The sequence below is a fragment of the Drosophila miranda genome, chromosome XR, assembly GCF_003369915.1.
Source record: "Drosophila miranda strain MSH22 chromosome XR, D.miranda_PacBio2.1, whole genome shotgun sequence".
In the NCBI taxonomy this organism is placed as follows: Eukaryota; Metazoa; Arthropoda; class Insecta; order Diptera; family Drosophilidae; genus Drosophila; species Drosophila miranda.
This window is the reverse complement of record NC_046674.1, coordinates 1109835-1133276: the sequence shown is the minus strand read 5'-3', so window position 1 is coordinate 1133276 and position 23442 is coordinate 1109835. Positions and strand designations below refer to the sequence as shown.

Genomic DNA, 23442 nt, shown 5'->3' with positions numbered 1-23442 from the left:
CATAGGACCTCTTGTATGGAAGCCTCGCTCTTGGAGCTTACAAGACTTAGTCGTAGATATCATAGCTCTTGCTTTGGCTTCAGATTAATTGTACATACCGATCTATTATACAGATACAGATCTACCAATCTATCAAAGATTCGTCTCTCAAAGATTACCTGCATCTCGAGGATCCTTAAGAAATGAATCTTGTTAGTCAGACTTTTGCAAATCAATTTAAAAGACAGTTTTGCTTGTTTTTATTTATTTATTTAAATAATTATGTATTTTCGGGGTGCAATTAATCATTAAATTAATTAGTAATATTATTGTTTATATACGGTTCATATATATATTTACTCTCATTTTCCATCTGTGGTTTGTGGGGGGTTTTTTCTTTTCCATTTGTTTGTATGTTCCGCATTGTCTCTCTCTGTCCATCTCACATTCTGATTGCTCTGTTGTGCCTCTCAATTGGGAGTACGGCCATATGCCCGAAACTCTGCCTTTTCTCTCCTTTCATTTTGAATACTTCTGCCTGTCTCTCTGTCTGTCTGTCTGTCTGTCTGTCTGTCTGTCTGTCTTTCCATCTGTGATTGTGTGTATGTGTGTGTGTATACATTTTGTTTTCGGGTTAAAATCCAAACAAAAACCGAAACGCTTTCTAAACATTTTTCATTGATTATTATATTGATTCCGTAGTTGGTAATGGTTATATGCATGTGAAAGGTGTGTGTGTGGGTGTGTGTGTTTTGGTGATATTGTAGTAGTGATGGACATTGAACGAGATTTGATTAAGCTTTAAGGGCGACATATTGTACACGCTACGAATATTGCTAAAAATACCTGCACTTTGGGTCTTAGATTTCGGTTCTCCCCGTATTTCATTTTCATTTTTTTCCTGTTTTTGTTTTTGTTGTTGTCTTTGTTTTCGTTTTAGTTTTTGTTTTAAGTAGTTTCGATTTTGTTTGTGCCTTATTTTGTTAGTAGGCAAAGCACTTTGGGCAGGCGCTTCTTGAATCAATTAGTTAATACATTAATTGTTAATATACGTTCGTATTTTTAGAACAAGGTAAGTACAATATGTGCTAAGAGTGTTGTCTCAAAGTTGGTTACTACTCGATCGGAATGGGTCTGAGGTGGAGGTGGAGTTTGAGGTTGAGGTTTGGGGTTTGGGGTTTGGGGTTCGGGGTGGCGTGGAGTGGAGTGGAGTGGAGTGGAGTGGAGGGTGTGAGATCTAAATATCATATCGTTACACGTTACACATACATATATGAATGCCTATACATATAGTAGGCCCTATGTATCCGCTTTCGTTTATTACTTATAACATTGAAATATACATACATATGCTTCTGTCTGTCTTCTCCTGTTTCTGCTTCTTCTGTCAAATAAAACTGGTCATAACCAACATATTGTGTGTCTAGCGCTTAATTTAATCGTTGAACTGTCTGGTTTCATCTTTCAACCGAATCGGATCCTTCTCGATCCTCGATCCTCGATCCTCGATCTTGTGTCTTTATTTCAAACACAACAATAATGATTGCACAATAATTCAGACAACATATAACTGCAAACTAATTCTCATTCTTTGGTTTTTGGTTTTCTTTTGTATATTTTCACTAGTATCCTCCATCATCCTTATCCTTTTCTTTTCTTTTCTTTTCTTTTCTTTTCCTTTCCATTCTCTTTGTTTCCCTTCTTCTTCTCTTTGGTTTCTGTTCATTCCGCTACTACATTTAGCTCCTCAATATTCTTGGTTGCACATAAAGTTTTACGAATACAATACATTAATCAATTGCCTGTCGTCGCCAAACTTTCGACTCGATTTTGCTGTTGTTGTTGTTCTTTTTTTTTTTTTTTTTTTTTGGATTATACACTTCAAATATTTATATTTTGCGTAACTTTTACTTAGGAACAAAAGCTTTGATTTGGTTTCGTTCTCGGGAGTGTCTTCTTTGCTTTGGGCTTTGTTCCGAAACTGTTCGAAATCGATACTAGTAGATTTGCTAAGGAAACTGAGTTCAAAGAGTTGCTATTATCGGGAGCGACCATGCCCGGTCCTCGCGCTGGCCTCGCACCGGCCCAGCCCCGAGATACATGTTAAGTACAATATAGTCGTAGTTATATAGCATAGTTTACTAGTTGTTTTGTTAGATTTACTCGTAAATATTCAAGTACCCATATATATTTATATATTTATATTTATCTTTATATATACCTTTTTATGCATGAAATAATGTAACCATAAACAAATTAGCAACAACTTCATTTTGTCCGGAGCGTTCTTTAGATTTAGATTTAGTGTTAATATTATGACTGCATTTACTTAAAGCCGTCATGTTCGTCGTCTTTTAAGTGGGAAAACATATTATTTTATTGACTTCTTTGCAATTCTCGAGATTTTTCTAGTATAACTGAGTTTTCCCTTGGGGGAGTTTTTTTGTCGGTTCTTGGGTTTTGCAGATTATATTTTTGTTTGTTTTTGTGTGTAATCAAGAAACGTTCTTTGCTTGGCTTTACAGGTAAATGCCGTCCAGAATTACTTATGCGCCGCCATGCTCCGGATAGGCCCCGGCCCCGGCGCCGGTGCCGGCTCCTCCATCGACCAGCGCCGACTGTCCTCCGGCGGCGGCTGGCTGCTGCTGCTGTGGCGGCGGTGGCGGCATGTACTGTGGATACTGAGGGTACTGCGGTGGCTGCTCTCCGCCTATGAGTCCCAGCTTATCTGTGGACGGGTCGGGGCAACAGAAGGAGAGAAGGAGAGAGCGAGAGTTAGTCAAATGTGGCCCGAACAGGTGGGTAGTGATTGAGATTGAATCTCAATGGAGTGACAATTACACCGATACACGGATATACGCCAAAACATATTACACTTCAATGGTTAAAAGCTCAGTTATGAATATCAGGGAACATCGGGGAGTAGTAGCATATGGATATGGGGATGGAGGGGCAAATGCAACGCCCAGGAGGGTACATCATTATCGTATGTATGTACATTCAAAGACAATCCCCCGCAGGACAGGACTCTTGGCTGTATCCCCTAGCCTCCGCTTAGACTTTTGTGCACAAAAGATACGGGTACATATGTACAGAGGTGAGTACATATGCGGTTAACAGAATATCTTTATCAACAACATCGAAAAAGAACCAAACCGAAATTATACAACCATAAGGATAAGGATACTTAGCACACGTAGTAGACATCGAAACACATCGCACAAACATGCAGCTAAAATAATAAGTAAACGTTAACGAGGGCAACGGTAACGCTAACGCTAACGGTAACAGAAGACAGCGTAACAGGACAGCGGAAACGGAAACGGAAACGGGTGTAAGTAGAAGAAGAAGAAGCGCACAGCACAGGTTAATGTTGCTTTTGCGTTTGTTTTTTGCTTACAGTGTTCAAAAAGATCGTTTTTGTTTTTTCAATGTTACAAAGAAGGTGGTGTGAAATGGTTAATTTTTGTTTTGTTTTTCTTTTTCTTTTCGGCTAATTTTGATTATGGTTTCTATTGATGTAGTTATTGGTTAATCGATGGGTTGATTAATTGATTGGTTGATTAGTTTGCTGTAGTTGTTGCTGTATATATATATATATTTTTTTTTTTTTTTGTTTGGTTTGTTTTTGAGAGATCGTCCTATTGTCCAGTCGCCACTTCATCCGACGGACTCTGTGGATTGTCGGTCAATTTCTCAGCCAATGGTTTCTCGAGTGTTGGTGGTTCAGATTTTTGTGTATGGTGTTGTTGTTGTTGTTGTTGTTGTTGTAGTTGTGGTAGTGCTGATTCTGGTGCAGATGCTGGTGCGGATGCTGGTGCCGGTACCACCTGCTGCTGCAAAGCAGGAGGTGGCGGAGCAGCAGCATCATCCGACATGTACGGTTCTACGAGAAATTTTTGTTCGTGAATTGCATTTGTTTTTTGTTTTTCTATTTTCTATTTCGAAACAAGCGATATTAGTTGACAAAACTGAATCAAATCAAAATAAAATCTCTCAGTTTTTATGAAACGGAGAAATGAATCAAACAAAAAAGACAGTGTGAGAGAGAGAGAGAGAGAGAGAGATATTTTGGGTGCACCTAGCAATAAGATTTGCGGATGAGTAACGGAAAGAGTTTTGCTGTTGTTTTTACCTCACAAATAATATGTTTTTGTTTTTGTTTTTTTTTGGGGAAAAACTGTATTAAATAACTGTATTTCTTATAGTTAAAAAAATTGTACAAAGCTAATGCTTTCAGTGTATTACTCTTTCTCGTCTTTCTCTGTAATTGTTCCAAAAAATATTGTGTATCAGTGGCATCGTATGTATATGTACGTATATCAGGTGTCCATTGTGTGTGTGTGTGTGTGTGTGTGTGTGTGTGTGTGTGGGTGTGGAAATCAGAGAAAATATTTTTAAATCATATTAAGAACTCATAAAAGATTTGCAGTGCTTTAGGCAGCTGCTGTGGTACAGGTGGTACAGGTGGTACAGTGGGTGGTACAGTGAGCACAGCTACAAGTACAAGTGGATTATCACTGTTCGGCTTGACGGCCTTTGCGTTTTCTTAGAGTCTTGGAGAGCGAGCTACGTTTACTTGTGGATACGAGTATTTTTTACACTGGACAATGGCACATTTTGTGTATCTGCTGAAGAGTTGTGGAGCGCCAATATCCGAACAAAACAAAACGTAACGTAACAAAACGAAACGAAGTACGGAACAAACCACAGATAATTACGGCTTACGGGTTATACGCTAGCTAGTCGAAACAGAGAACTTAAGGTTCTTAAGGATAACGCTAACGGGTACACACACGAATATCGGATCAGCCATCAGCCATTAGCCATCGGCCATCGGCCATCGGCCATCACCCATGCCCTGCCTCTTCCGTGGCAACGCACAGGGACCGGCGATACCGATATCCATGGCGAGCACTAAACTATTACAGGAAAGGAAAGGAAAATAAACGAGAACAACGTATGACACGACTTTCAGTTGGCATCAAATCAAATCATTATCATTACCGAACCTGCGTATGGTGCGTATGGTGGTCGCATGGAACCAGATGATGTTGGACTTTGGATATACACACAGATCAGATACATACATATACATATATGGCATATACTGTATATAAGTAGTTACTGTTTTAGTGGTTGTCGAAGCACATGATATGGATGCAATTGACTGATCGATCGGTTTTTGGTTTTTATTTTAGGTTTTTTTTTGTGTTTTTTGATTTGGTGGAAATTTCGCAAGGCATCAAATTCGAATCGGTTTAGCGAGCGATCAGATCATCAAACGTACAACAGTTGGACTGTGAGTTTTAGCTCTACTCATGGCAGTTTTTAGATGGGATTAAATTTGATATCGGTTTTGATTTCGATTTCGGATCTTATTGGGTTGCTTGATTGATTAATTGATTGCTTTTGATATGCGTTTGCATTTGCATTGCGGATGATGCATTGCTGCTAAGTTACTAGTTTCTTATGGATTAGCAATGGATAGCTAGCAATCTACATAAAATTACCTAGAGAAAAAAAGAGTTGGCGGAATTAAAGAACCAATTCAAAATCAAATTTAGTCTCTGTGTGCGTAAATCGAAATAAACGTAATTTAGGCTAACGAAATCAGCGCTAAACAAGAATAAACCAAACAATAGAAAGTGGATGTATATTTGGTTCTGTGTTGAGTGGGTGTTGGGTGTCGGGTGTTGGGTGTCGGGTGGCTTTGTATGTATCTCTAGGGAATGTGTGTGTCCCATGTTGTGAGTAAGAAGAACAGCCTGATCTAGGGATTTCCGCACGATTAACTTACTTGCAATGATTCCCACGACAACCAGGCCAATCACGCCCATTATGATCATCATCTGCAAGTGGAACCGAACAATGGGTTAGTTACAAGCTACTTCTCTGCCGACGCCGCCACACAGACCTTCAAGTTCTGGAGCCAGAATTTCCTCTTGAGCTTGCCCGCCTGCTGCTCGAACTGCGAGGCGCCCTGCTGCAAGGCATCGGCGCGATCGTCCAACTCCGACAGCTTGCTATCGCGCTCCAGCACCTTCTCGACGTTTGTGCGCATAATGTCGACGACCTAAAGGGCGGGACAGAAGAACAGAAGCAGAAACAGGAGCAGAAGCTCTCCTTGTAAAGGTTCTTCATAAAATCGAGAAATTGTATTCCACTCACCTCATCGACCTGCGCCTGCGTCTGCTGGAGACGCTTCTGTGCCGCAATCTGCTGCGGATTGTGTGGTCCGCCCACAATCTCGCCATCGCCTCCTTCGCCTGCTGGAGGTCCAGCAGGTGGTGCATCGCCAGCTGGTGCAGCGTCCGCCCTGCAGGGAACAATCATTAGTCATGCAACGAGCTCATAAGGAGGGCAAATACCAAGACTAATCAACTCCCAACGGGGCGCTCAAATTAAATACAGGACTTGGATTACACAAAGTATGGGAGGTAGGGGTTTCGTTATGACTATGGGTCTACGGTTTCTATCGTTCTAGCGTTCTAGCGTTTCTTTAAAATATCTCGACGGTACGTGTGTGTGTGTGCTATACACAGAGAGTGCTGGAGAAAATCTAGCCGGCTAATCGAAGAGTGCAGAGATTAGCACTTACGGTTCCTTGTTCTTGTCTTTCTTGCCCATCGCAGAGACCCTTAAAACTTAGAACTCTACCGCGGTCTCTGGGTTCTGTTGACGGCCAAAGTTAAGGAAATAGTTAAATATTCAGTTATGAAATGTTATGGAAATGAATCCCATGGAATGCTACGTTACAGGTGAGTATTGATAATGTTCGTAGTGCGAAGGAAATTAAATCGATGGCGGAACACCCGGCATTATTTGCGTTCCCTTTTGGACAATTCATTTACTTTGCATGGCCTGACTCACGGCTCAGGCGAAACGTAGTCAAAATTATTGATTTTACGGCGTGTGAATGCCATGCCATGTGATGCGGCAGCGTCATCACCAACGCCATCGCCACTGCCGGACCAGAGGAGGACTCTCTCTCTCGGCCATTGTGGGTGATTCATGGGAGCTGCAGCTGCTGTTGCTGTTGCTGGAGCCACTTCGGGTGCGGTGCCCCAATCGAAATGGACTATTTGGATAAATGAAATGCTGGGCCCATGCTGCGTATACTTAATGTGTGGGCATTAAATGAGCATTACCCCAGTGCGAAAAACGAGAAACGAGTACGAGAAGGACCCCCCAAAACCCCAGACAAATCAATAATGTCCATTCACTTACATTTCTATTGTTTTGTTGTTTTTTTTGGTGTTGTTGCAGCCGCTGATGTATTAACAAAACTCGGTTTGCGGTGTCTGTGGCTGTAACTGCGACTGCGACTGGTTCTGGTTCCTGTGTGAATAGGTATGCACTTGGCCAACGTCTTTCACTTTGGGAGCGTCGAGCGTCGAGGTCGGGGAGGGTCGTTTCGCGGGTGAGGTGACGGTAGTAGCAGCAGATGTGCTGATGGCGGCGGTGGTGGCGGGTGGTGGTGCGTTGGGTGCAGCAGAACTCTGCTTCGTTGTTTTTGTTGTCGAGGGTTGCGCTCTTTCTCTCGCTCACTCGCTCGCTCGCTCGCTCGCTGTCTCACGCTCTCTCTCTCTCTCTTTCGCCTGAGCTTTGTCGCCCCCAATCGTCAATGAATTTTCACTCCTCTCGGCTCGCCTCAGCGGTTGCGGGGGGATTGGCTAGATGTGTGTGTGTGTGTGTATGTCGAGTGTGTGGGTAACACTTGCCACGACAGCCTCAGAGGGATCTTCTGGCTCGGCGAAACTGAAACTGAACTGTTGGTGGGAAGAGTGTAAAAATAGTTGAAACTATTTTTAGACTTATGTTTGGATTGAGAATTGAGTATTTTTACGAGTAAGAAGTCGAGTGGGAGCTTGCAACACGCCCAGTGGCCTGCCCACGGCTCTCTCTATGTGTGTATGTGTGCGTGGGTGCACTTGGTGCACCTTTCTGTTGCATACCCCCTGGGGCAGTCTCGGGATATTTCTGCACACAAAAAAAATATATATTCGCGTGTGGACTCTACAAATCTTTGCAAGTTCGCAACTTGGCACTGGCCTGTCTTGGCTTGGGGAAAAAATCAATGAAATTCTACACGATAATGGTTTTGCTTTCATTCGAAATGCCTTTTAGTCGCATTCTTTATGTTTTCGATTACGAATTCTATAACATTGTGTGGCAAGCACTTTTACTTTGTCCTGGCAACACAAGTTTACAACAAATTGTTCCTTAATTATTTAACTTAAAATTATTTTACGTAGCACAGGAAAATTTTCACTTACGACGTTTTTAGCCAACTGCGAAAACTCACAGCTTTCCTTTCCTAACTGTTATGTTATGTGTATGCTTCTGCAAAGTTAACAGAGCCGAAAGCTTTTCTGCAAAATTCACGAGCCAAAAAGTTATCCTGGACATTCTACTTGACATGTAGCTGCCGATTTTAACATTCATACGTCAAGTCGATAAAAATAAAAATAAATCGATTACAGCTCAACGATTAACGAAAGCTAAGAACTGGGAACCAGAGGTTTTTTGAACTTTGCCTGTATCCAAACGCGATACATCTTCAGGCCGCGACTCCGATTCACCTGCAGCCTTCGGTCCACAATCACCTGTTCCTCCTGGAGCCCCGCCTTGGTGAACATACCACGTAGCTCTTCCTCTGTAAAGAAATACACCAGGGTGCCATCGCCGCGCACATAGAAGTTGTCCTCCAAGCATTTTCCGCTCTTGAAGCGCAGCTGGGCCAAGTCGTAGCGGCCGTAGTCCCTGAAGAGCAGCAGGCCACCGGGTCGCAGGTAGCGATAGCAATTGTCCAGTATCTGCTGCATTTTCTTTGGCTGACAGGCGGACAGCACAAATATCATTACAATGATATCCTGCGAGTTCTCCTCGAAGGGAACCGGCCACTGCTCCTCCGTGGCATCCATTACGAATACCTCGCAGCGTTTGTCATCGAACTGCGGCTGGCTGCGAAGTATATCGATGGCCCTGGCAGAAAAGTCACAGCCAAAGACTTTTAGCTTTGGCTCCACGCTGTACTGGAGCAGGGGTAAGATGGTGTTACCGACGCCACAGCCCAGCTCAAAGATGCTCCGTGACTGCTGCTCACTGACATCAAGGGGCGCTAGCTCGGGAAACTCGGTGAACAGCCAGTGACGGTCCTTGAAGAAACGATTGTCGTGTATGCCATAGAAAGAGTCCCAAAACTTCGGTGCATCCGACTGAAAGCGCTCCCGCTCATCGTCGTTCAGTTTGCTGCACGAGTTCTTTGCCACGGCCGCCTGTGCGGCCAGCTCCTGCTCCTCATCCCATTGCACGTGGTCCCTGCAGAGCACATTTTAGATCGCATTTTAGAGTTTTTGTGCCAACAATGTGTACCATGCATTAAACTCGAACACCTCGCGCACGTCGGTTAGTATGCGCCCGCCAGCACCCGCTGGCTTCTTGCGCTCTCGAGTGTGCTCCCAAGTTTTGCTGGCAAAACGCCGCAGACCTTGCCACGCATATTTACCAAGCATTGTGCTTAAAGACGTCGTCGCTGTCCTTGAGTAAACGTGTGCCGAACTGAGGACGCTTCTCACAGTCATCGGCCGTGGGAGTATCGCTCATGTTATGCAGTGGATCGAAGGATAATCCAAATCAAATACCAACTATAAAGAAATGTAAACAAGCAACAACCGCGTTGTCTGTCGTATGTTGAGAACCATCAACCCATTGCAGCCCAAGGGGGTGTTTCAATATTCTACCGAAAATAATTAAAAAAATAACCATTTTAGCGCAGTTCAGGTGAAAGATACAGTGGTTTTTGTAACTTTCGAGGAAGGATATACAAGAAGAATTTACAATCGGCAATATTTTCCGCCATTTACCCCAAGTCGTTGAGCTGTTTAAATAGGTGGTGCTTAAGTGGGCTAAGTACGGTTTTTCATCATACGAGACGCTATATTGTTGTTGAGGAACGTTGTTGAGCAAAAAAAAACTAAGTCAAGTATTTAAAATAAGCCACTCAGTAGAAAATAGATTTATTAATTGGATAAAATTATGTGGGCAGTGCTGAGAGATCTATATAGCTAGTAATGTTGCACGGAATACACAAGTCGAGGAATATAGAACTTGAATTCGTCAGTATATTTACGGTATATTTTTAAAATGGGACGGTAAATTCTGGTATATTTCTGAGGGTCAGACCGTACATTTTATAGATAAGTCCTCGGTCACACTGCCCGCATCAGTTGGTATATCAAAACCGCAAACAAACCTTTTTGTTGTATTGTGTGTTGTTTTCTGCGCCCGCAGTGAAATAGTTAAAGAATTAAGGCATTGTAGCGCCAAATTAATAGGAACCTGCGGATATTACGCGATTATCAGTGCGCTTTTAAGTGAACGCTAACACTACCCCTTCAAAATGATGAACGAGGCAGCCCTGGCCAACATGATTCCGTACGACACAATTGGACTCTATGAGCAGCCGAAGCCCCGATTTATCTTCAAGATGCCACGCGTGGTGCCCGACCAGAAGTCCAAGTTCGAGAGCGACGAGCTGTTCCGACGACTGAGCCGCGAGAGCGAGATCCGCTACACGGGCTACCGCGAGCGAAGCATCGAGGAGCGCCAGGTGCGCTTCATGAACGGCTGTCGCGAGGGACACACGGAGACCAGCTTTGTGGCCTCTGGCACAAACCTGCAGCTGGTGTTTAACGCCAACCAGAATCCCTATCTGCACGACAAGGAGTGCGACTTCGACAAGGAGCATGGAAAAGTCCACATCAAGTCGTACTTCATAATGAACGGCGTCTGTGTTCGCTTCCGGGGCTGGCTGGATCTGGAGCGTCTGGATGGTGTTGGCTGCCTGGAGTACGACGAACGCCGTGCCATGCACGAGGATGCCATTTTGCGCGACCAGATCGACCGCTACAACCAGCGGCTACGCGAATTTGAGGACACCAAGCGTGCCTATCGCGATAATCGGCAGGACGAGATGGAGGCCGTGCGCAGGGGCGTCGCCTCCGGCGGCATTGGTGTGGGCGCCAGCATGTGGCGACGTTAGTTGGACCTGTGGACGGCGCCAGCGCCGTCCCTCCAACACGACCACGAACAGCAGCAGCAGCAGCAAGAGACTCAATTTGCAAATACTCAATATTTTATGGACAACTGAAAATGCTCCTCCTTCTCCCGGATACGACTATGGGGATAGGCACGCTCGAATATCGAATATATATATACATACACCATATATATGCTCCTAGACTAGTTTTAGCCCTAATTCGCTTACCTTTACGTATCGTATGCTTCTATGGTATTAAACATTACTATTTAATGTGAAATTAGTGTCGTACATGTAGCTCTTAACTCTTAACTAAAAATACATCCACATAACTAATCAAGATTCGACTAATAATCGTAGTTCTGTGACGCAGCGCACGGATGTCGTGTCGTCTGGTGTGACGCATTCTGTTGGTTAAGAAGAAAAACGAAAGACGTCTTTTGTTTTGAATACCATTATAATATACAATTAATGACACTTGATATATATTAATATGCGTGTATCGTGTAAAACTAGGCTAAGGATTATTAGAGGGATCTTATGTGGGTCTCGCTAGGCGTAGGGGAAAGCACAAATGAAGTGGCGAAAATAAGCTGAAGAGCCGCTCACTTTAGCGGAACTGCAGGTTGGAAATGCGCAGTCCGATGCAATCCTTGCCGATCTGGCTGACCTCGCACACGTTGCAGAGATTACCCTTGAATTGGGGATCGTACGAAGAGTTACAGAAGGGGCAGGTCACCTCCGGCTTGCCGCGATACAGCGGCTTCCAGCTGATGCCGCATATGTTGAATGGATTGAACTCTTCGTACTGCAGCTGGTGCTCGTCCACGGGATTTATTTCGCACGCCTGCAGGATCTTGCGCACCTGCTGGGCCACGTCCGGCCTGGGGGCCAGCTCGAGCAGGCGGCGCGCAAACGAAGCCGCCGTCCGATAGTTCTTCAGCTTGAAGAACATGTTAAGGGCGGTGCGAAGGGTGAGGATCTGATGCACCGGCTGTAGCTTGCAATGTGTGAAGTAGGCGGCCATCTCGCATAGGCGCTTTTGCTCCTCGAGAGTCGATTTCGGCATCCCCTTACGCTCCGTTTCCATCTTGAGGCCCACAATGTACTCGGAGCAGATCTTCAACAGCTGCTGGGCCTCGGCCGTGTCAAGCTTGGTCTCCACCACAAGGAGCGGAATACTGATCAGAATGGAATGGAACTTCTCGATGGCCTCCGTGAACTTGCCGGATGTGGTCATCTGGTAGCCAGCCTGCAGGCGGGACACCAGGTCGTTCAGCTTGATACCCATGGCCGGACGCTGCAGTTTCGCATTCGTCTCGGAGAAGTTGCGCAGCGGGTAGCCGCTTAGCGATTGTAGATTGGGATTGGCCGTGTAGCTGGTGCGCGAGCAGGCGTAGTTCTGCAGAAAGAGGGTCTTGAAAGGCTTGAAGTTGACCACTCCCAGCTGATCGTTGAGCAGGCGGAAGGCACTCTCGAACGCGCCGGCCTTGACATGATCGAGAACGAGTGGCGAGTTGTTGGCCCATTGCTGTGATGGGGACAATCCCTTGTTGGGAGCCGCATAGTAGTTGCTGTCCAGGGCCGATGCCTTTATCTTGGAAGCCAGCTCCTCGGGAACGACCAGATCGTCGTCGCCCACATCCCAGCCGGCCCCATCCTCTCCACCAGCACCTCCTGGAAGCTCGTCACTGCTGAGTTCATCGTGCATCTCATCATCACCGTCATCGTCCAGTCCCAGATCGGCATCTGCACCCCATCCATCGCCGCCACCGTTATGCTCCTCCAGCACTGCGGCGTCGGCATTAATGTTGAGTGCCTGGCGAGCAGTGGCGCTGTTGCCAGCCCGCGTCACCATGGCGCCTTCGAAGAAGCCCTTGGACACAGACAGGAGCGGCCAGTTGGTCTCCAGCTGCTGGATGGGCACAGGGGGCTTCAGCAGCGTGGCATTGGGGTTTACTTCAGGCAGAGTGTCGCCCTGCGAGGTGATGGTCTCAGCCAGCGATTCGGCGAGCTCATCCAGGCCATGGGTGGCTGCCGTCAGATAGGCCATCGAGGTCAGGCCGCAGTTCTTGAGAATGCTCACCCGCTCCTTGAAGTCGCCAAGGACCAGGGCACCCTGGTACTGGGCCGAGATATCCTTGCGGATCTCTGCGATCTTAATCATCTTCTTGAGCTTCTCCAGATTGCCGGTGATCAGGTAGAGGAAGCTGAGCTTGTCGAAGTTCTTGGTGCGCTGGTAGCACATCTCAACCACCTGGTGGTTACCCTGGAGCAGGGCACTCTGGCCCAGGCGATTCCAGCAATCCTTGTCGTCTAGGGCCTTGGCTGCCTCCAGGGCTATCTCAATGTTGCCGCACTCCAGCGCCAGGCCAAAGCGGGTCTTTTCGTCCTTCACAAAGTGCAGCGCCACCTCCGGATAGCCCTTCTGCTGCAGATAGGCAATGATGCTCTGTCCCACGAGGCGAGCGTTGCGCACCATGTGTAGGACCTCGTCGTATTTGCGCTGGATGAGCGCCAGCTTGAACTTGTATTCCGTGGGATCGATGGTCAGGACGCGGGTGCGGCACTCGCGGTCGAGGCAGAACACCTGGTTGCCCTTGACGCGCGTCAGATAGATGGGCAGGTCGAGGGTGCGAATGATGCCGTGATCTCCGTTGGTGATTGCATACTTGATGTGATTGCTCGTGGTGTAGATAAACACGCCGGACTCGTCCCAGGCCCCGGACTTGACGCGACAGTTCTCCTGCACGGTGCACAGATACTGCAGCCGGCGGTCGCAGATGGTGACCGAGTGCTTGCAGAGCAGGGCCACCAGCGACATGTCTGGCGACCAGACCACGTAGCGGCACTTGGCCAGCTTGATGCTGCCCACGGACACGAGGCGCTGCACTTCGTAGAGGGTGACAAACTCGGGATCCCGGATGAGCAGCATGCCCGTGCCGGCGTAGAAGATCTCCTCGCAGAAGGTGGGTATCTTCTTGGTGACCTCGTTCTTGAAGTTCTTGATCACCAGCTGCTGGTTGCGATCCAGCACCGCAAAGCGGTTGCGAGCCACCCAAATGGCCGTGATGCCCGAGCTGCGCTTGCTGTCGGACTCGTTCTGGCTCTCGGTGTCCTTGGGTATCTGGCACAGGTCGTAGGTGCTGTTCTCCAGGTTATTGGTGCGCGTGCAGATGAGCACGGCGTTCAGGGCTGGGTTGTACGACATACTATACACGGGCGACTTGCCCGGCCGCAGCTGCATCACCACAGCGTCCTTGGTGGTGGTGAAGTCCAGTTTCCGCAGGTAGCGGTCTTTCACGTAGTAAAGCATGTTGCCATGCACAGCATAGGCGGGACGCTCACGCTCCAGCTTAAAGACAACCATGCCTGAAGGGACATAATCTTAGTTTATAGAGGAAGACAAAGCAATTATCAACGGGATCTTACCGCCATCATGACCGGCTGCAAAGAGATTGAGTGTGGGATGGGCTGTCAGAATCCAGAAGCGCTCGTTGTCCCGCCGGAATGTGAAGAGACACTGACGCTTGGTCATGTCCCAGACGCGAATGCTGCGATCCTCGCCGTTCGAGATGATTAAATCTTGGCGGGGATGGAACAGAACGCTGGACACGTTGTTGTAGTGGCCACGGCACGTGTCCACCTCCCAAGCCTTGTATTCGTTCATGCGCCACAGCTTCACCAGACGGTCGTCTGCGCCCGACACAATCAGCGGCAGAGTGGGATGAAAACTGGCCCAATTGACGCCGCGATCGTGTCCCTCGAGCACATGCTTAACTACGGCATCGGCCTGGCCGAACAGATCGGTGGCTCCAGGGTTACCCTTCAGATGATCATCCAAACCCCCTGGACCGGGGGCCACATTCTTCTTGCGCAATCCCGAAATGTCCCAGACGCGCACCGTCTGATCCAGCGAGGCGGAGACAATCTGATCCTCCGTGGGATGGAACTGGGCACACATCACATAGTGGTTGTGGCCGGTCAGCACGCAGATGCAGTTGCGCGACTGCCAATTCCAGATGCGAATGGTCTGATCATCGGAAGCGCTCAAGATCCAGGGGTATTCATGGTGGAAAGCCACAGTGCGCACGTAGTCCAAATGCGCCAGCAGAGTGAAAATGCAGCGACGCTGCTTGTAGTTCCACACCTTGATCTTGTAGTCGTCGCCGCCGGAGACAAAGAGGGGCATCTGCTGATGAAATGCCACGCCACGCACAGGGCCATCGTGCTCGTCGAACTTCTCCAGGAGCGTGTGCATGCGGTAGTCCCATAGCTGGATGACACCGCTGTGCAAACTGGTCAGAATCCAGGGGCGTTTGGGGTGAAAGGAGAGGCCCTTCACTCGAGCCGACTTTGACTCAAAATTCTTCAACATGTTGGCAGTTTTTACTGTGACAGAGATACTTGTTCTTGTTTTCGATTTTGCTGCCTGGCGTTTTTCCGTGTCGGCTTACGTTTCACGTATGTACCCGCTTGAAGTAAGTTCGGGCACTTTCCTGTATAAAAATATGTAAGTATTAGCGCATCTGTCCCAACATTAAAAAATTTATGCACCACGTAGGCCCTGCCCAACTAATAATTTTAAGAAAAACACCAACCAATTGTACAAATTGTGACACGTCAATTATCTTCTTCTTGAATAGGCAGGCAGAGTTGCAATTCCATTCGAATCGATCAGCTGTTCACAGCTTCGCTTGACAACACTGACAGTTCAGCCGTTTTTATTTTTTATCCCCTTTGACATAACAAATAACTGGAAACATGAGAAATATCAAGAATGTAACCTGTAAGGTTCTTCAGCAAAAGTACTTGTATCAGCCACGGCTTTCCATATTATATTACAGCACAGCAAAGAGTAAGCAGTGGTCATTTTCATTGAATAATGCGCCACCGGCTGAAGGTGTTCCATTCGTTCCATTGCAGATGCCGACACAAAAGTGCATTTGGCGGCGGGCTACCAGCCCAAAGATGTCGAAAAGGCCTATTGGGAGCGTTACAAGGAGGAGGCGAATCTGCCCCAGGCAGGCAATAGCTGCAACCGTGGACCCTACCGTATGCTGCTGCCCCCGCCAAATGTGACGGGGAATCTGCACCTGGGCCACGCTCTGATGGCCACCGTGCAGGATGTGATAGCGCGCCAGCAGCGTCAGCTTGGCTACGAGGTGGATTGGGTGCCGGGCACCGACCATGCCGGCATAGCCACACAGGTGGTGGTGGAACGCACACTGACAACTGCCCAGGGAAAGACGCGCCATGATATCGGACGAGAGGCCTTTCTGGAGGAGGTGTGGAGGTGGAAGGCGGCCAAGGGGGCTGGGATCGTGCAGGACCTGCGCCTGTTGGGATGCAACCTTAACTGGTCACGCGAGTACTTCACCATGGACGAACAGCAGGCACATGCCGTCAATGTGGCCTTCGAGCGACTCTTCGATGAAGGGCTCATCAAGCGGCGCAATTCGCTGGTCAATTGGTCCACCACACTTCAATCGGCCATCTCGGACATCGAGGTGGAATTGATGGACATTAAGGAGCCCACCGATATTCGGGTTCCAGGCTACAAGCATAGCATCGCCTTTGGCAGAATTTTCGACTTTGCCTACACCGTCGTGGATGGCGAAACACAGCCAGATGGGTCTGCCGAGGAGATTGTGGTAGCCACCACCAGGCCAGAGACAATTCTGGGCGATGTGGCCGTTGCCGTGCACCCACTCGATCCCCGGTACAGCAAGTATCGTAACAAAGATATGGTCCAACTGAAGCATCCCTTTCGCAACGACACGATTCCACTCGTCTTCGACCTGGCCGTAAACAGGGACTTCGGCACAGGGGCTGTCAAGATCACGCCGGCCCACGACAAGTTCGATTTCGAGCTGGCAGCCCGTCACAAGCTGGAGCCTCGCCAGGTTTTCAGCCAGGACGGACTCATTCTGGATACCTTTAAAGACTTCGAGGGAATGCTGCGTTTCGAGGCTCGCGACCAAATCGTCCATCTTCTCGAGAGTATGGGACTGCTTCGCCAGGTTCGCCCTCATCCCATCCAGCTGCCCATCTGCTCTCGGTCCAAGGATGTCATCGAGTACATGATCTGGCCCCAGTGGTTTCTAAATTGCAAAGAAATGGCCCAGGATGCGCTCTCCGAGCTGAACAGCGGTCGACTGCAGATCGTTCCGTCCAATTTTGAGGTGGAGTGGGATCGCTGGCTGCAGGACGGTCGCGACTGGTGCATCTCTCGGCAACTATGGTGGGGCCATCAGGTGCCCGCCTACCAGTTCAGTGATGCCCAGGGAAACACCCACTGGGTGGCTGCTCCCAGCGAGCAGGAGGCCAGCAAAAAGGCCATAGCACTGTTGGGCGGTAGTGAGGAGGAGCTGACACTAGTCCGTGACCCAGATGTGCTGGACACATGGTTCTCCTCGGCATTGCTGCCCTTCTCCGCGGCCGGCTGGCCCAATGCTTCGTATAAGGAGAAGTATCCACTGGATATAATGCAGACGGGACATGACATACTCTTCTTCTGGGTGGCCCGCATGATGATGATGGGCCTGAAGCTGACTGGCGAGGCTCCCTTCAACAAAGTGCTACTCAATGGCATCGTCTGCGATGCCCATGGCAGAAAAATGTCCAAGAGCCTCGGCAACATCGTGGCCCCCCAGCAGGTGGTCCGAGGCGCCAGCCTGGATGTAAGTCACTCGCTTTTCCTATACAACAACACAACTTAAGCAATATGCTTCTTGCAGAGTATCATGGATGGGCTTGAGCAATCCCTGCAGGCGGGCGTCATCAATGAGGCTGAGATGGACGTTTCGTACAAGTGCATGAGCAAAATGTTTCCCAAAGGCATCCAGGAGTGCGGCACAGATGCGCTGCGCTTCACTCTCCTCAGCCACAACATTAAGAACCACTTCATCAACTTCGATGTGACCACCTGCCACACCAACAAGCTGTTCATCAACAAGATCTGGCAGGCCATGCGCTTCACAATGGGCGCTGCGGAGCGTCTGAGCATCTCGCTGCATCAATACGAGACGCTGGACGGAGTCAATCTAGGCACATGGGATCGCTGGATCATTGGCCGTCTGGGAGAGACATTGGCCATATGCTCGGACAGCTACAAAAATTACAATTTCCACATGGCTACGGCAGCCCTCAAGCATTTCTTCTATCAAAATCTCTGTGATACTTACCTGGTATTCCAATGCCGATCATCAGTCCCCCCGCTTGACCCTTAACGCTCTGATATTTAACCCACAGGAAACCACCAAGACTGAAATTAACCATCGTACACCGAACGGCTACATCCACGTTGGCACCCTGACCGCTTGCCTCAGCTGGGGCTTGCAGGCCATGGCGCCGTTCACACCGTTCGTGGCATCAGAGCTACTGCAGCACGTGCCACTCAATATTGAGGTGAAACTGTCGGAGTACGCGGACAGAAAGCTCGATGCGGAGATCAACGATATAGTCGGCATTTGCCAGAGTATTCGCCAGCTGAAGAGCAAGAATAAGGTTAGCAAACGACACGAGCCCAATCTCACGTTGTTTGCCTCATCTTCCGAGTCGGAGGAGATTCTGGGTCGCCATCTGCAGCAGATACAGCTTCTGGCGCGCTGCGAAAGCGTGGATCTGGATATGCTGGACGAGAACTCGAAGCATTCAAGGAAAATGAACCTTTTCTCTACGGCGGGCCCGCTCTGTTCATTCGGCATAACCATGAGCGATGACTTCGGTATGACTGTGAAGCAGCGGGAGGAGATGATTCGGGTCAACATAAAGAGGCTCAAGAGGCTGATGACTGAGCTGCAGAAGTACCGCATGCGCCTAGACAATGAAGCCTTCCAGCAAATGGCCGACAAGGAAACGAGGGAACATTTCAAAAATAGGGTTGGTCTTCCCCACCAAGATTTTATACCCAATTCAAGTTCTTTGAAATGTCGGATTTTTAATTTAATTGCAGGTCAAGGAACTGGAAGCGGAAATCGAGACCATAATGCAGGAATCAGCTTGATCTCGATGAATAAGTATAGATAATGACTGTTGTTATTGTTTGATAGACCATTAAAATGTAAATTTCACATTTGAATTTCTTTCAACGAGAGGTGATATTCCTACCAGCAACTCTTCTTCCCAGCAAATCGAGTCTTTTCGTGTGATCATTTTTATATATTATTAATTTGGACCGGTGGACTATAGAATTGGACATGCATTTTGTGAATAGGACAAGTAGAAGCCGCGATTCGATATGTCCATATCCTCATTTCCATCGGTTACCGTGTAGACGACAAAAGGCTTCGCCGAAGTAGTCGTGGACACCAGGCCCAGGCCGCAGAATCGGTCGCTGGCTAATGAACTGCTGCTCTGCGTGGGAGCGGGAATGACAATATAGTCGGTGGTGCAGTCTTGGCTCTGTACCGAGGACGTGGCCAGCAGTGCGGGATCCACAGCTCCCACATCGTTGGTCAGCGTAAACGAGTATGTGTCGGAGCTGACCTGGCTGTAGGTGATGGAGCAGATGCCGGCCGCCTTGCGTATACAAATGCCGTATTTGGTGTTCGCCAACTGCCGCGAGCCCTGCACCCCAATCGAGTTGAGGGCGGAGGAGGCAGCGGACACGTAATTGAAGCTGGAGAACGTGCCACTGGTGGGCATATAGTACTGTAGGCAACCGGACGGCGCCAACGTAGCCGACGAACAGCTAAGCATTCGGATCTGCAACTGCCATTGGCGATTGAAGGTGTAGCTCGCGGAAGTGGCCACCGATATGGTAATGGGATTGACGCCATTGAAGTCCACATAGACATGCTGGCCAGAGTTCTCGCCGCAAATGCTGGGCACCTGCGAGGCCCCGCCTGTAATGGTCAACGCATCTGTGCTGCATAATCCATCACCCGTGGGCGGAGCCAGCGACAGGGCCAGAAAGTCAACTCGCAACTGACAGATTGATGAATCCGGTGGTGTCACCACAATAGAGCAGCGTCCGCCTCCGGCATACGGCGCCGGATAGTTGCTGTTGTAGAAGTAAGTATTGTTGTACGTGGTGCTCGCTCCACATGTCCTTTGATCTATAAAAACATTCAATATTATAGAACCAATGAAGGGAAGGGTATTCTATGGGATTACTTACAAATACAGCATATTGCCTGGGTGGTAATGGTGGAGCAACTGCCGGCGGCCACTCCACTATTGTCCGTGCATTCGCCAGCAATCACGCATGTGCCCAGGAGCAGATTGTTTCCCGTGCAAATGTCGTTGGAGAAGCGACCGATTGTGTAAAATGGAAACCCTGAAAAGAGATGAGGATCGAACGTGCTTGTAGGATTACATTGAAGATAGTGGCAATTTGATTACTCTTTGTTTCCCAATCGCATTGCTTGATGAAGCCCTTTTGTAACGCAACCTGCTTAAAGATAATCGGATCTTCCCATCGTAGATCGAGCAAAAGGTGCATTGGAATCGGAAACGTTACCGGGTGGACCCACTGACGGTTGGAGGGCATAGCTAAGACTAAAGAATCCCGCCTCAGGTGATAATTGAGGCGTGACCCACATACAGCGACCACGTCTACGACAAAACAAACCACCAGCACTCATCAGTGCATGGGGAGATCTCAAACATCACCCAATGACAGTTTTCCAGAGAGAGATCGATCGATCAGCGCACTTACAGCGAGCATGTCGTGAGTCACTGCGTGCCAGACTGGAGTTCGTCCCTGCCTGCAGGTTCAGACTGTCATTTTGGGTGGCAAGTGACTCTTGGACTGTCGGTTCCAGCTGCTGCACTTGGATGCTTGCGCGTGCCGCACTGTAGATGCCGAGAGTGTAGCTGCTGAATAAGATGGCCACGATGGCCAAGAGGCGCGAGGAGTGTGTGGAGGCTGCAGACATGACCAGGCTGGATAAGCAATTCACTTTCGGTTTTCGCTCGTAGTTCTGGCAGTGAAGCGGATTTATATGATATATAGGCCGATCGAAGGCACGTCCAAACGCGGGTGTTTTACAACGAAGACTGAACTGAGGCAGGCCAAAGTTTTGGGGGCATACTGTGGCGCAGATCCAGGTGCTAATTGAGAGAACCCGACGAGGCGGCGTTTCATGCTAATGCCGAGCATCTTCTCCAGGGCCGGTCGTGGGCCTTGCATTCCCTTTGAAAGTTTGAAAGTTTCAGTCATGGAAATTATTTTGCAGAATGTTCTTTTTACCCAAGTGCTGGGGAGCCACGCTTCCGTAGTTCCAGTCCGCTCCTGACCGAAGATCGTGTGAAGCTTATTTCGTCGGAATAGGAGAGAATGTGGAGCACTCACGCATAGGAAGTCCATCGACCATCTCTTCGGTATGTTGATATTATTTCTTATTCGATTTTACGCGTATTATTTTAACGACACCAAACAAATAACTGGGCGAGGAAAGTGATAGAAATGCTTGGCTTCCAGCACGCGTGTGGCGCCGCATGATACCATTCCTCCAGCCTGGTAATAGAAAGTGCTCGCTATTTTCCTCTCTATAGCGTTTGTAATCGCATGTCTAGTACCGTTTTTTCCGCTCGATTTTAATTTATTGCTATAAATAACAGATGATGGCGAGGCGTCAGACAATCGAAAATCGCTTGCAGATGATGTAACGGTAATATTCAATGGTGTGGACAATGCTGTGGGCGCGTGTAAGTTTTGCGATTGCTGCTGCATTTACTAGAACGCGGTACGCACGACTTCAATTAGCAGATTCTCACTAATCAAAGACTATCTGGCAGCTAATTAATGTTTAATTTAATCTGAAAAGGAAGGTAAAAGTGGATTGACGCTCGACTGTTTCCAGGGCGAAGAACTTTCCGTAGAAAGTTGGCGACCGTTGAACATTTTCACACTCTGTTAAGTTTACAGCAAATGTTGCCTTGCCTGGCTTTTAATAAAACAATAACTAGCAGCTAAACGCACAATAGAAAAAGCAAATGCCCGCCGGACTATTCAATTTCAACAATGGCCCCAGCCTTGGACAGAGCCTCCTTGAGCTTCTCGGCCTCTTCCTTTGGTATGTCCTGCTTCACAACGGTGGGAGCGCTTTCCACAAACTTCTTGGCCTGCACCAGGTTCATGCCCTCTAGCAGATTTTTCACCTCCTTAATGAGCGCCACCTTCTGCTTGTCATCAAACTTGACCAGCTTCACGGTGAAGGATGTCTGGACCTTCTTGGGCGCCGCTTCTTCCTCGTCCTCGGCGGCTGCACGTGCCGGTCCCGCCGCGATCTGTGGGGCGAAGGCAGTCTCTGGCAGGTTCAGTTTCTGTTTCAACAGGGTGCTCAGCTCGGAGACCTCCAGCAGATTGAGAGCAGCAATGTTGTTGACAATGCTGTCCAACTTGGGATTGGGTGGCTTAGCAGCCCCCTCTGGAGCTGGCGGCACCAGTTTTTCAGCTCCTGAAACAGCCGCTGCCGGGGCCGCTGAGCTGTACATACGGTGTAGTAGAATGTGGCGTGTGACTTGGCGCAGGGCGAGACGTGAGATCTGCATTTTGATTATATCTGTGCCGGAGTAGAGAATGTTTAAGTAACCAACTCAAAAAATTACAATTAGTTTTCATTTACTTGTGTTTTTTGACAAAAATTTGTGGTGGCCGGAGCAGGTTATGTGAGCACGATTTATCGATATACCATAAAGTTATGAACGAACTAAGCCCACTTAAGCCCCCATTTTTAAACAGGTGAACAGCTTGAGTTCAACAGCGGAATATATTTCTTTTTCTCTCCTTGTAGATCCATACTTCCTCTTGACTTACAAAAAAAATTAATACAATGTCTCTTACCCGAACTGCGCCTAAATTCTTCAAGATAGATTCCAAATTTTCGTGGAGGGTATTAAAACACCCGCCGGTCGCCAATGGGTTACTCGTTCTGTGTCCATATTTCTCGACTTTAATATTCAGTTTAATATTATTAGTTAGCTAGGATTCTCAGACCTCATCACATAATTTTATCCAATTGATGAATCAATTTTCTGCAAGGTTAACTAATTTTAAGTACTCTCTTTATTGTTTTGTGTCTGTTTGAAATGTAAAGTAAGTGAGTAGGAATGTTGTTGGTATTTGAATACTTGTTGCTTGTCAACCGGAGGCATGGACATTTTTACACCCTATTAATATTAAAATTCTGTTTTCCAAGCTGCCTTGACATTTCATTAATAATGTCTTTTTCGCAGATTGACATTTTTATGACATATTCATGCGTTTGATTTGTTTTCTGTATATGTATATATCTCGATACCGATCTCGATATGGCGCGATTATGGTTGGCTCTCTATAAGAAGACCACTAACTGCAACAATTTGTTGAGATAGCTTAAAAAAAAGTTCCATTGGAACGATGAAAAACATTTCCCCAAATCTATAATATGTATCTATCTCCTTCCCTAGGGTTGCTCATTCCGCTCCCA

The 23442-nt window shown here is 47.8% G+C and overlaps 7 protein-coding genes across 14 annotated transcripts; 2 read left to right on the top strand and 5 right to left on the bottom strand.

The window, feature by feature from the left end:
• Positions 1-1827: 1827 nt before the first annotated feature.
• On the bottom strand, positions 1828-7300 carry LOC108153019 (vesicle-associated membrane protein 2). 5 transcript variants are annotated; one of them, XM_017282768.2, is made up of 6 exons: positions 7210-7300; positions 6581-6654; positions 6151-6298; positions 5897-6055; positions 5780-5831; positions 1828-2707 (listed from the first exon to the last, which is right to left on the bottom strand). In XM_017282768.2, exons 2-6 carry the CDS (start codon positions 6607-6609, stop codon positions 2526-2528), a joined length of 570 nt encoding a protein of 189 aa, XP_017138257.1. In that variant the 5' UTR covers positions 6610-6654; positions 7210-7300; the 3' UTR covers positions 1828-2525. The 5 variants fall into 5 exon arrangements, with proteins under 5 accessions (XP_017138257.1, XP_017138255.1, XP_017138256.1 ...); XM_017282766.2 differs by lacking the exon at positions 1828-2707 and adding an exon at positions 3568-3865; XM_033387878.1 differs by lacking the exon at positions 1828-2707 and adding an exon at positions 4138-4243.
• On the bottom strand, positions 7228-9721 carry LOC108153018 (methyltransferase-like protein). 2 transcript variants are annotated; one of them, XM_033387877.1, is made up of 3 exons: positions 9358-9721; positions 8259-9303; positions 7228-7751 (listed from the first exon to the last, which is right to left on the bottom strand). In XM_033387877.1, exons 1-2 carry the CDS (start codon positions 9564-9566, stop codon positions 8484-8486), a joined length of 1029 nt encoding a protein of 342 aa, XP_033243768.1. In that variant the 5' UTR covers positions 9567-9721; the 3' UTR covers positions 7228-7751; positions 8259-8483. The 2 variants fall into 2 exon arrangements, with proteins under 2 accessions (XP_033243768.1, XP_017138253.1); XM_017282764.2 differs by having other exon boundaries at positions 9491-9718.
• A 464-nt stretch (positions 9722-10185) lies between these two features.
• On the top strand, positions 10186-11505 carry LOC108151802 (protein big brother). Its single transcript, XM_017280652.2, has one exon. It carries the CDS (start codon positions 10385-10387, stop codon positions 11024-11026), a length of 642 nt encoding a protein of 213 aa, XP_017136141.1. The 5' UTR covers positions 10186-10384; the 3' UTR covers positions 11027-11505.
• LOC108151798 (coatomer subunit alpha) lies at positions 11462-15706 on the bottom strand. 2 transcript variants are annotated; one of them, XM_017280648.2, is made up of 3 exons: positions 15625-15706; positions 14456-15522; positions 11462-14395 (listed from the first exon to the last, which is right to left on the bottom strand). In XM_017280648.2, exons 2-3 carry the CDS (start codon positions 15399-15401, stop codon positions 11634-11636), a joined length of 3708 nt encoding a protein of 1235 aa, XP_017136137.1. In that variant the 5' UTR covers positions 15402-15522; positions 15625-15706; the 3' UTR covers positions 11462-11633. The 2 variants fall into 2 exon arrangements, with proteins under 2 accessions (XP_017136137.1, XP_017136138.1); XM_017280649.1 differs by lacking the exon at positions 15625-15706 and having other exon boundaries at positions 14456-15612.
• On the top strand, positions 15700-19106 carry LOC108151799 (valine--tRNA ligase, mitochondrial). The gene is made up of 5 exons (XM_017280650.2): positions 15700-15881; positions 15950-17706; positions 17764-18213; positions 18278-18907; positions 18981-19106. Exons 1-5 carry the CDS (start codon positions 15788-15790, stop codon positions 19029-19031), a joined length of 2982 nt encoding a protein of 993 aa, XP_017136139.1. The 5' UTR covers positions 15700-15787; the 3' UTR covers positions 19032-19106.
• A 74-nt stretch (positions 19107-19180) lies between these two features.
• LOC108151800 lies at positions 19181-21805 on the bottom strand. 2 transcript variants are annotated; one of them, XM_017280651.2, is made up of 4 exons: positions 21222-21805; positions 20688-21164; positions 20148-20306; positions 19181-20085 (listed from the first exon to the last, which is right to left on the bottom strand). In XM_017280651.2, the coding sequence occupies exons 2-4, from the start codon at positions 20905-20907 to the stop codon at positions 19211-19213; spliced, it is 1254 nt and encodes a 417-aa protein (XP_017136140.1). In that variant the 5' UTR covers positions 20908-21164; positions 21222-21805; the 3' UTR covers positions 19181-19210. The 2 variants fall into 2 exon arrangements, with proteins under 2 accessions (XP_017136140.1, XP_033243767.1); XM_033387876.1 differs by having other exon boundaries at positions 20688-21805.
• Positions 21806-21887: 82 nt separating this feature from the next.
• LOC108151803 (50S ribosomal protein L7/L12) lies at positions 21888-22692 on the bottom strand. Its single transcript, XM_017280653.2, has 2 exons — positions 22600-22692; positions 21888-22536 (listed from the first exon to the last, which is right to left on the bottom strand). Exon 2 carries the CDS (start codon positions 22523-22525, stop codon positions 21980-21982), a length of 546 nt encoding a protein of 181 aa, XP_017136142.1. The 5' UTR covers positions 22526-22536; positions 22600-22692; the 3' UTR covers positions 21888-21979.
• Between the last annotated feature and the right edge of the window lie 750 nt (positions 22693-23442).

Excerpts from the sequence above, each read along its gene's own strand:
- LOC108153019 (XM_017282766.2), bottom strand. The coding sequence starts at position 6,609 with ATGGGCAAGAAAGACAAGAACAAGGAACC. Across the intron at positions 5,832-5,896 it reads TCTGGCTCCAGAACTTGAAG|ATGATGATCATAATGGGCGT; the intron begins GTCTGTGTGGCG and ends TTCCACTTGCAG. Across the intron at positions 3,866-5,779 it reads TGTCGTGGGAATCATTGCAA|AACCGTACATGTCGGATGAT; the intron begins GTAAGTTAATCG and ends AATTTCTCGTAG.
- LOC108153018 (XM_033387877.1), bottom strand. The coding sequence starts at position 9,566 with ATGACTGTGAGAAGCGTCCTCAGTTCGGCACACGTTTACTCAAGGACA. Across the intron at positions 9,304-9,357 it reads GTGTTCGAGTTTAATGCATG|GGACCACGTGCAATGGGATG; the intron begins GTACACATTGTT and ends TGTGCTCTGCAG.
- LOC108151802 (XM_017280652.2), top strand. The coding sequence starts at position 10,385 with ATGATGAACGAGGCAGCCCTGGCCAACATGATTCCGTACGACACAATT.
- LOC108151798 (XM_017280648.2), bottom strand. The coding sequence starts at position 15,401 with ATGTTGAAGAATTTTGAGTCAAAGTCGGCTCGAGTGAAGGGCCTCTCC. Across the intron at positions 14,396-14,455 it reads TGCAGCCGGTCATGATGGCG|GCATGGTTGTCTTTAAGCTG; the intron begins GTAAGATCCCGT and ends ATGTCCCTTCAG.
- LOC108151799 (XM_017280650.2), top strand. The coding sequence starts at position 15,788 with ATGAGAAATATCAAGAATGTAACCTGTAAGGTTCTTCAGCAAAAGTAC. Across the intron at positions 15,882-15,949 it reads ATATTACAGCACAGCAAAGA|ATGCCGACACAAAAGTGCAT; the intron begins GTAAGCAGTGGT and ends GTTCCATTGCAG. Across the intron at positions 17,707-17,763 it reads TCCGAGGCGCCAGCCTGGAT|AGTATCATGGATGGGCTTGA; the intron begins GTAAGTCACTCG and ends TGCTTCTTGCAG.
- LOC108151800 (XM_033387876.1), bottom strand. The coding sequence starts at position 20,907 with ATGTCTGCAGCCTCCACACACTCCTCGCGCCTCTTGGCCATCGTGGCC. Across the intron at positions 20,307-20,687 it reads TGACTCACGACATGCTCGCT|GGTTTCCATTTTACACAATC; the intron begins GTAAGTGCGCTG and ends ATCTCTTTTCAG. Across the intron at positions 20,086-20,147 it reads CCAGGCAATATGCTGTATTT|ATCAAAGGACATGTGGAGCG; the intron begins GTAAGTAATCCC and ends ATGTTTTTATAG.
- LOC108151803 (XM_017280653.2), bottom strand. The coding sequence starts at position 22,525 with ATGCAGATCTCACGTCTCGCCCTGCGCCAAGTCACACGCCACATTCTA.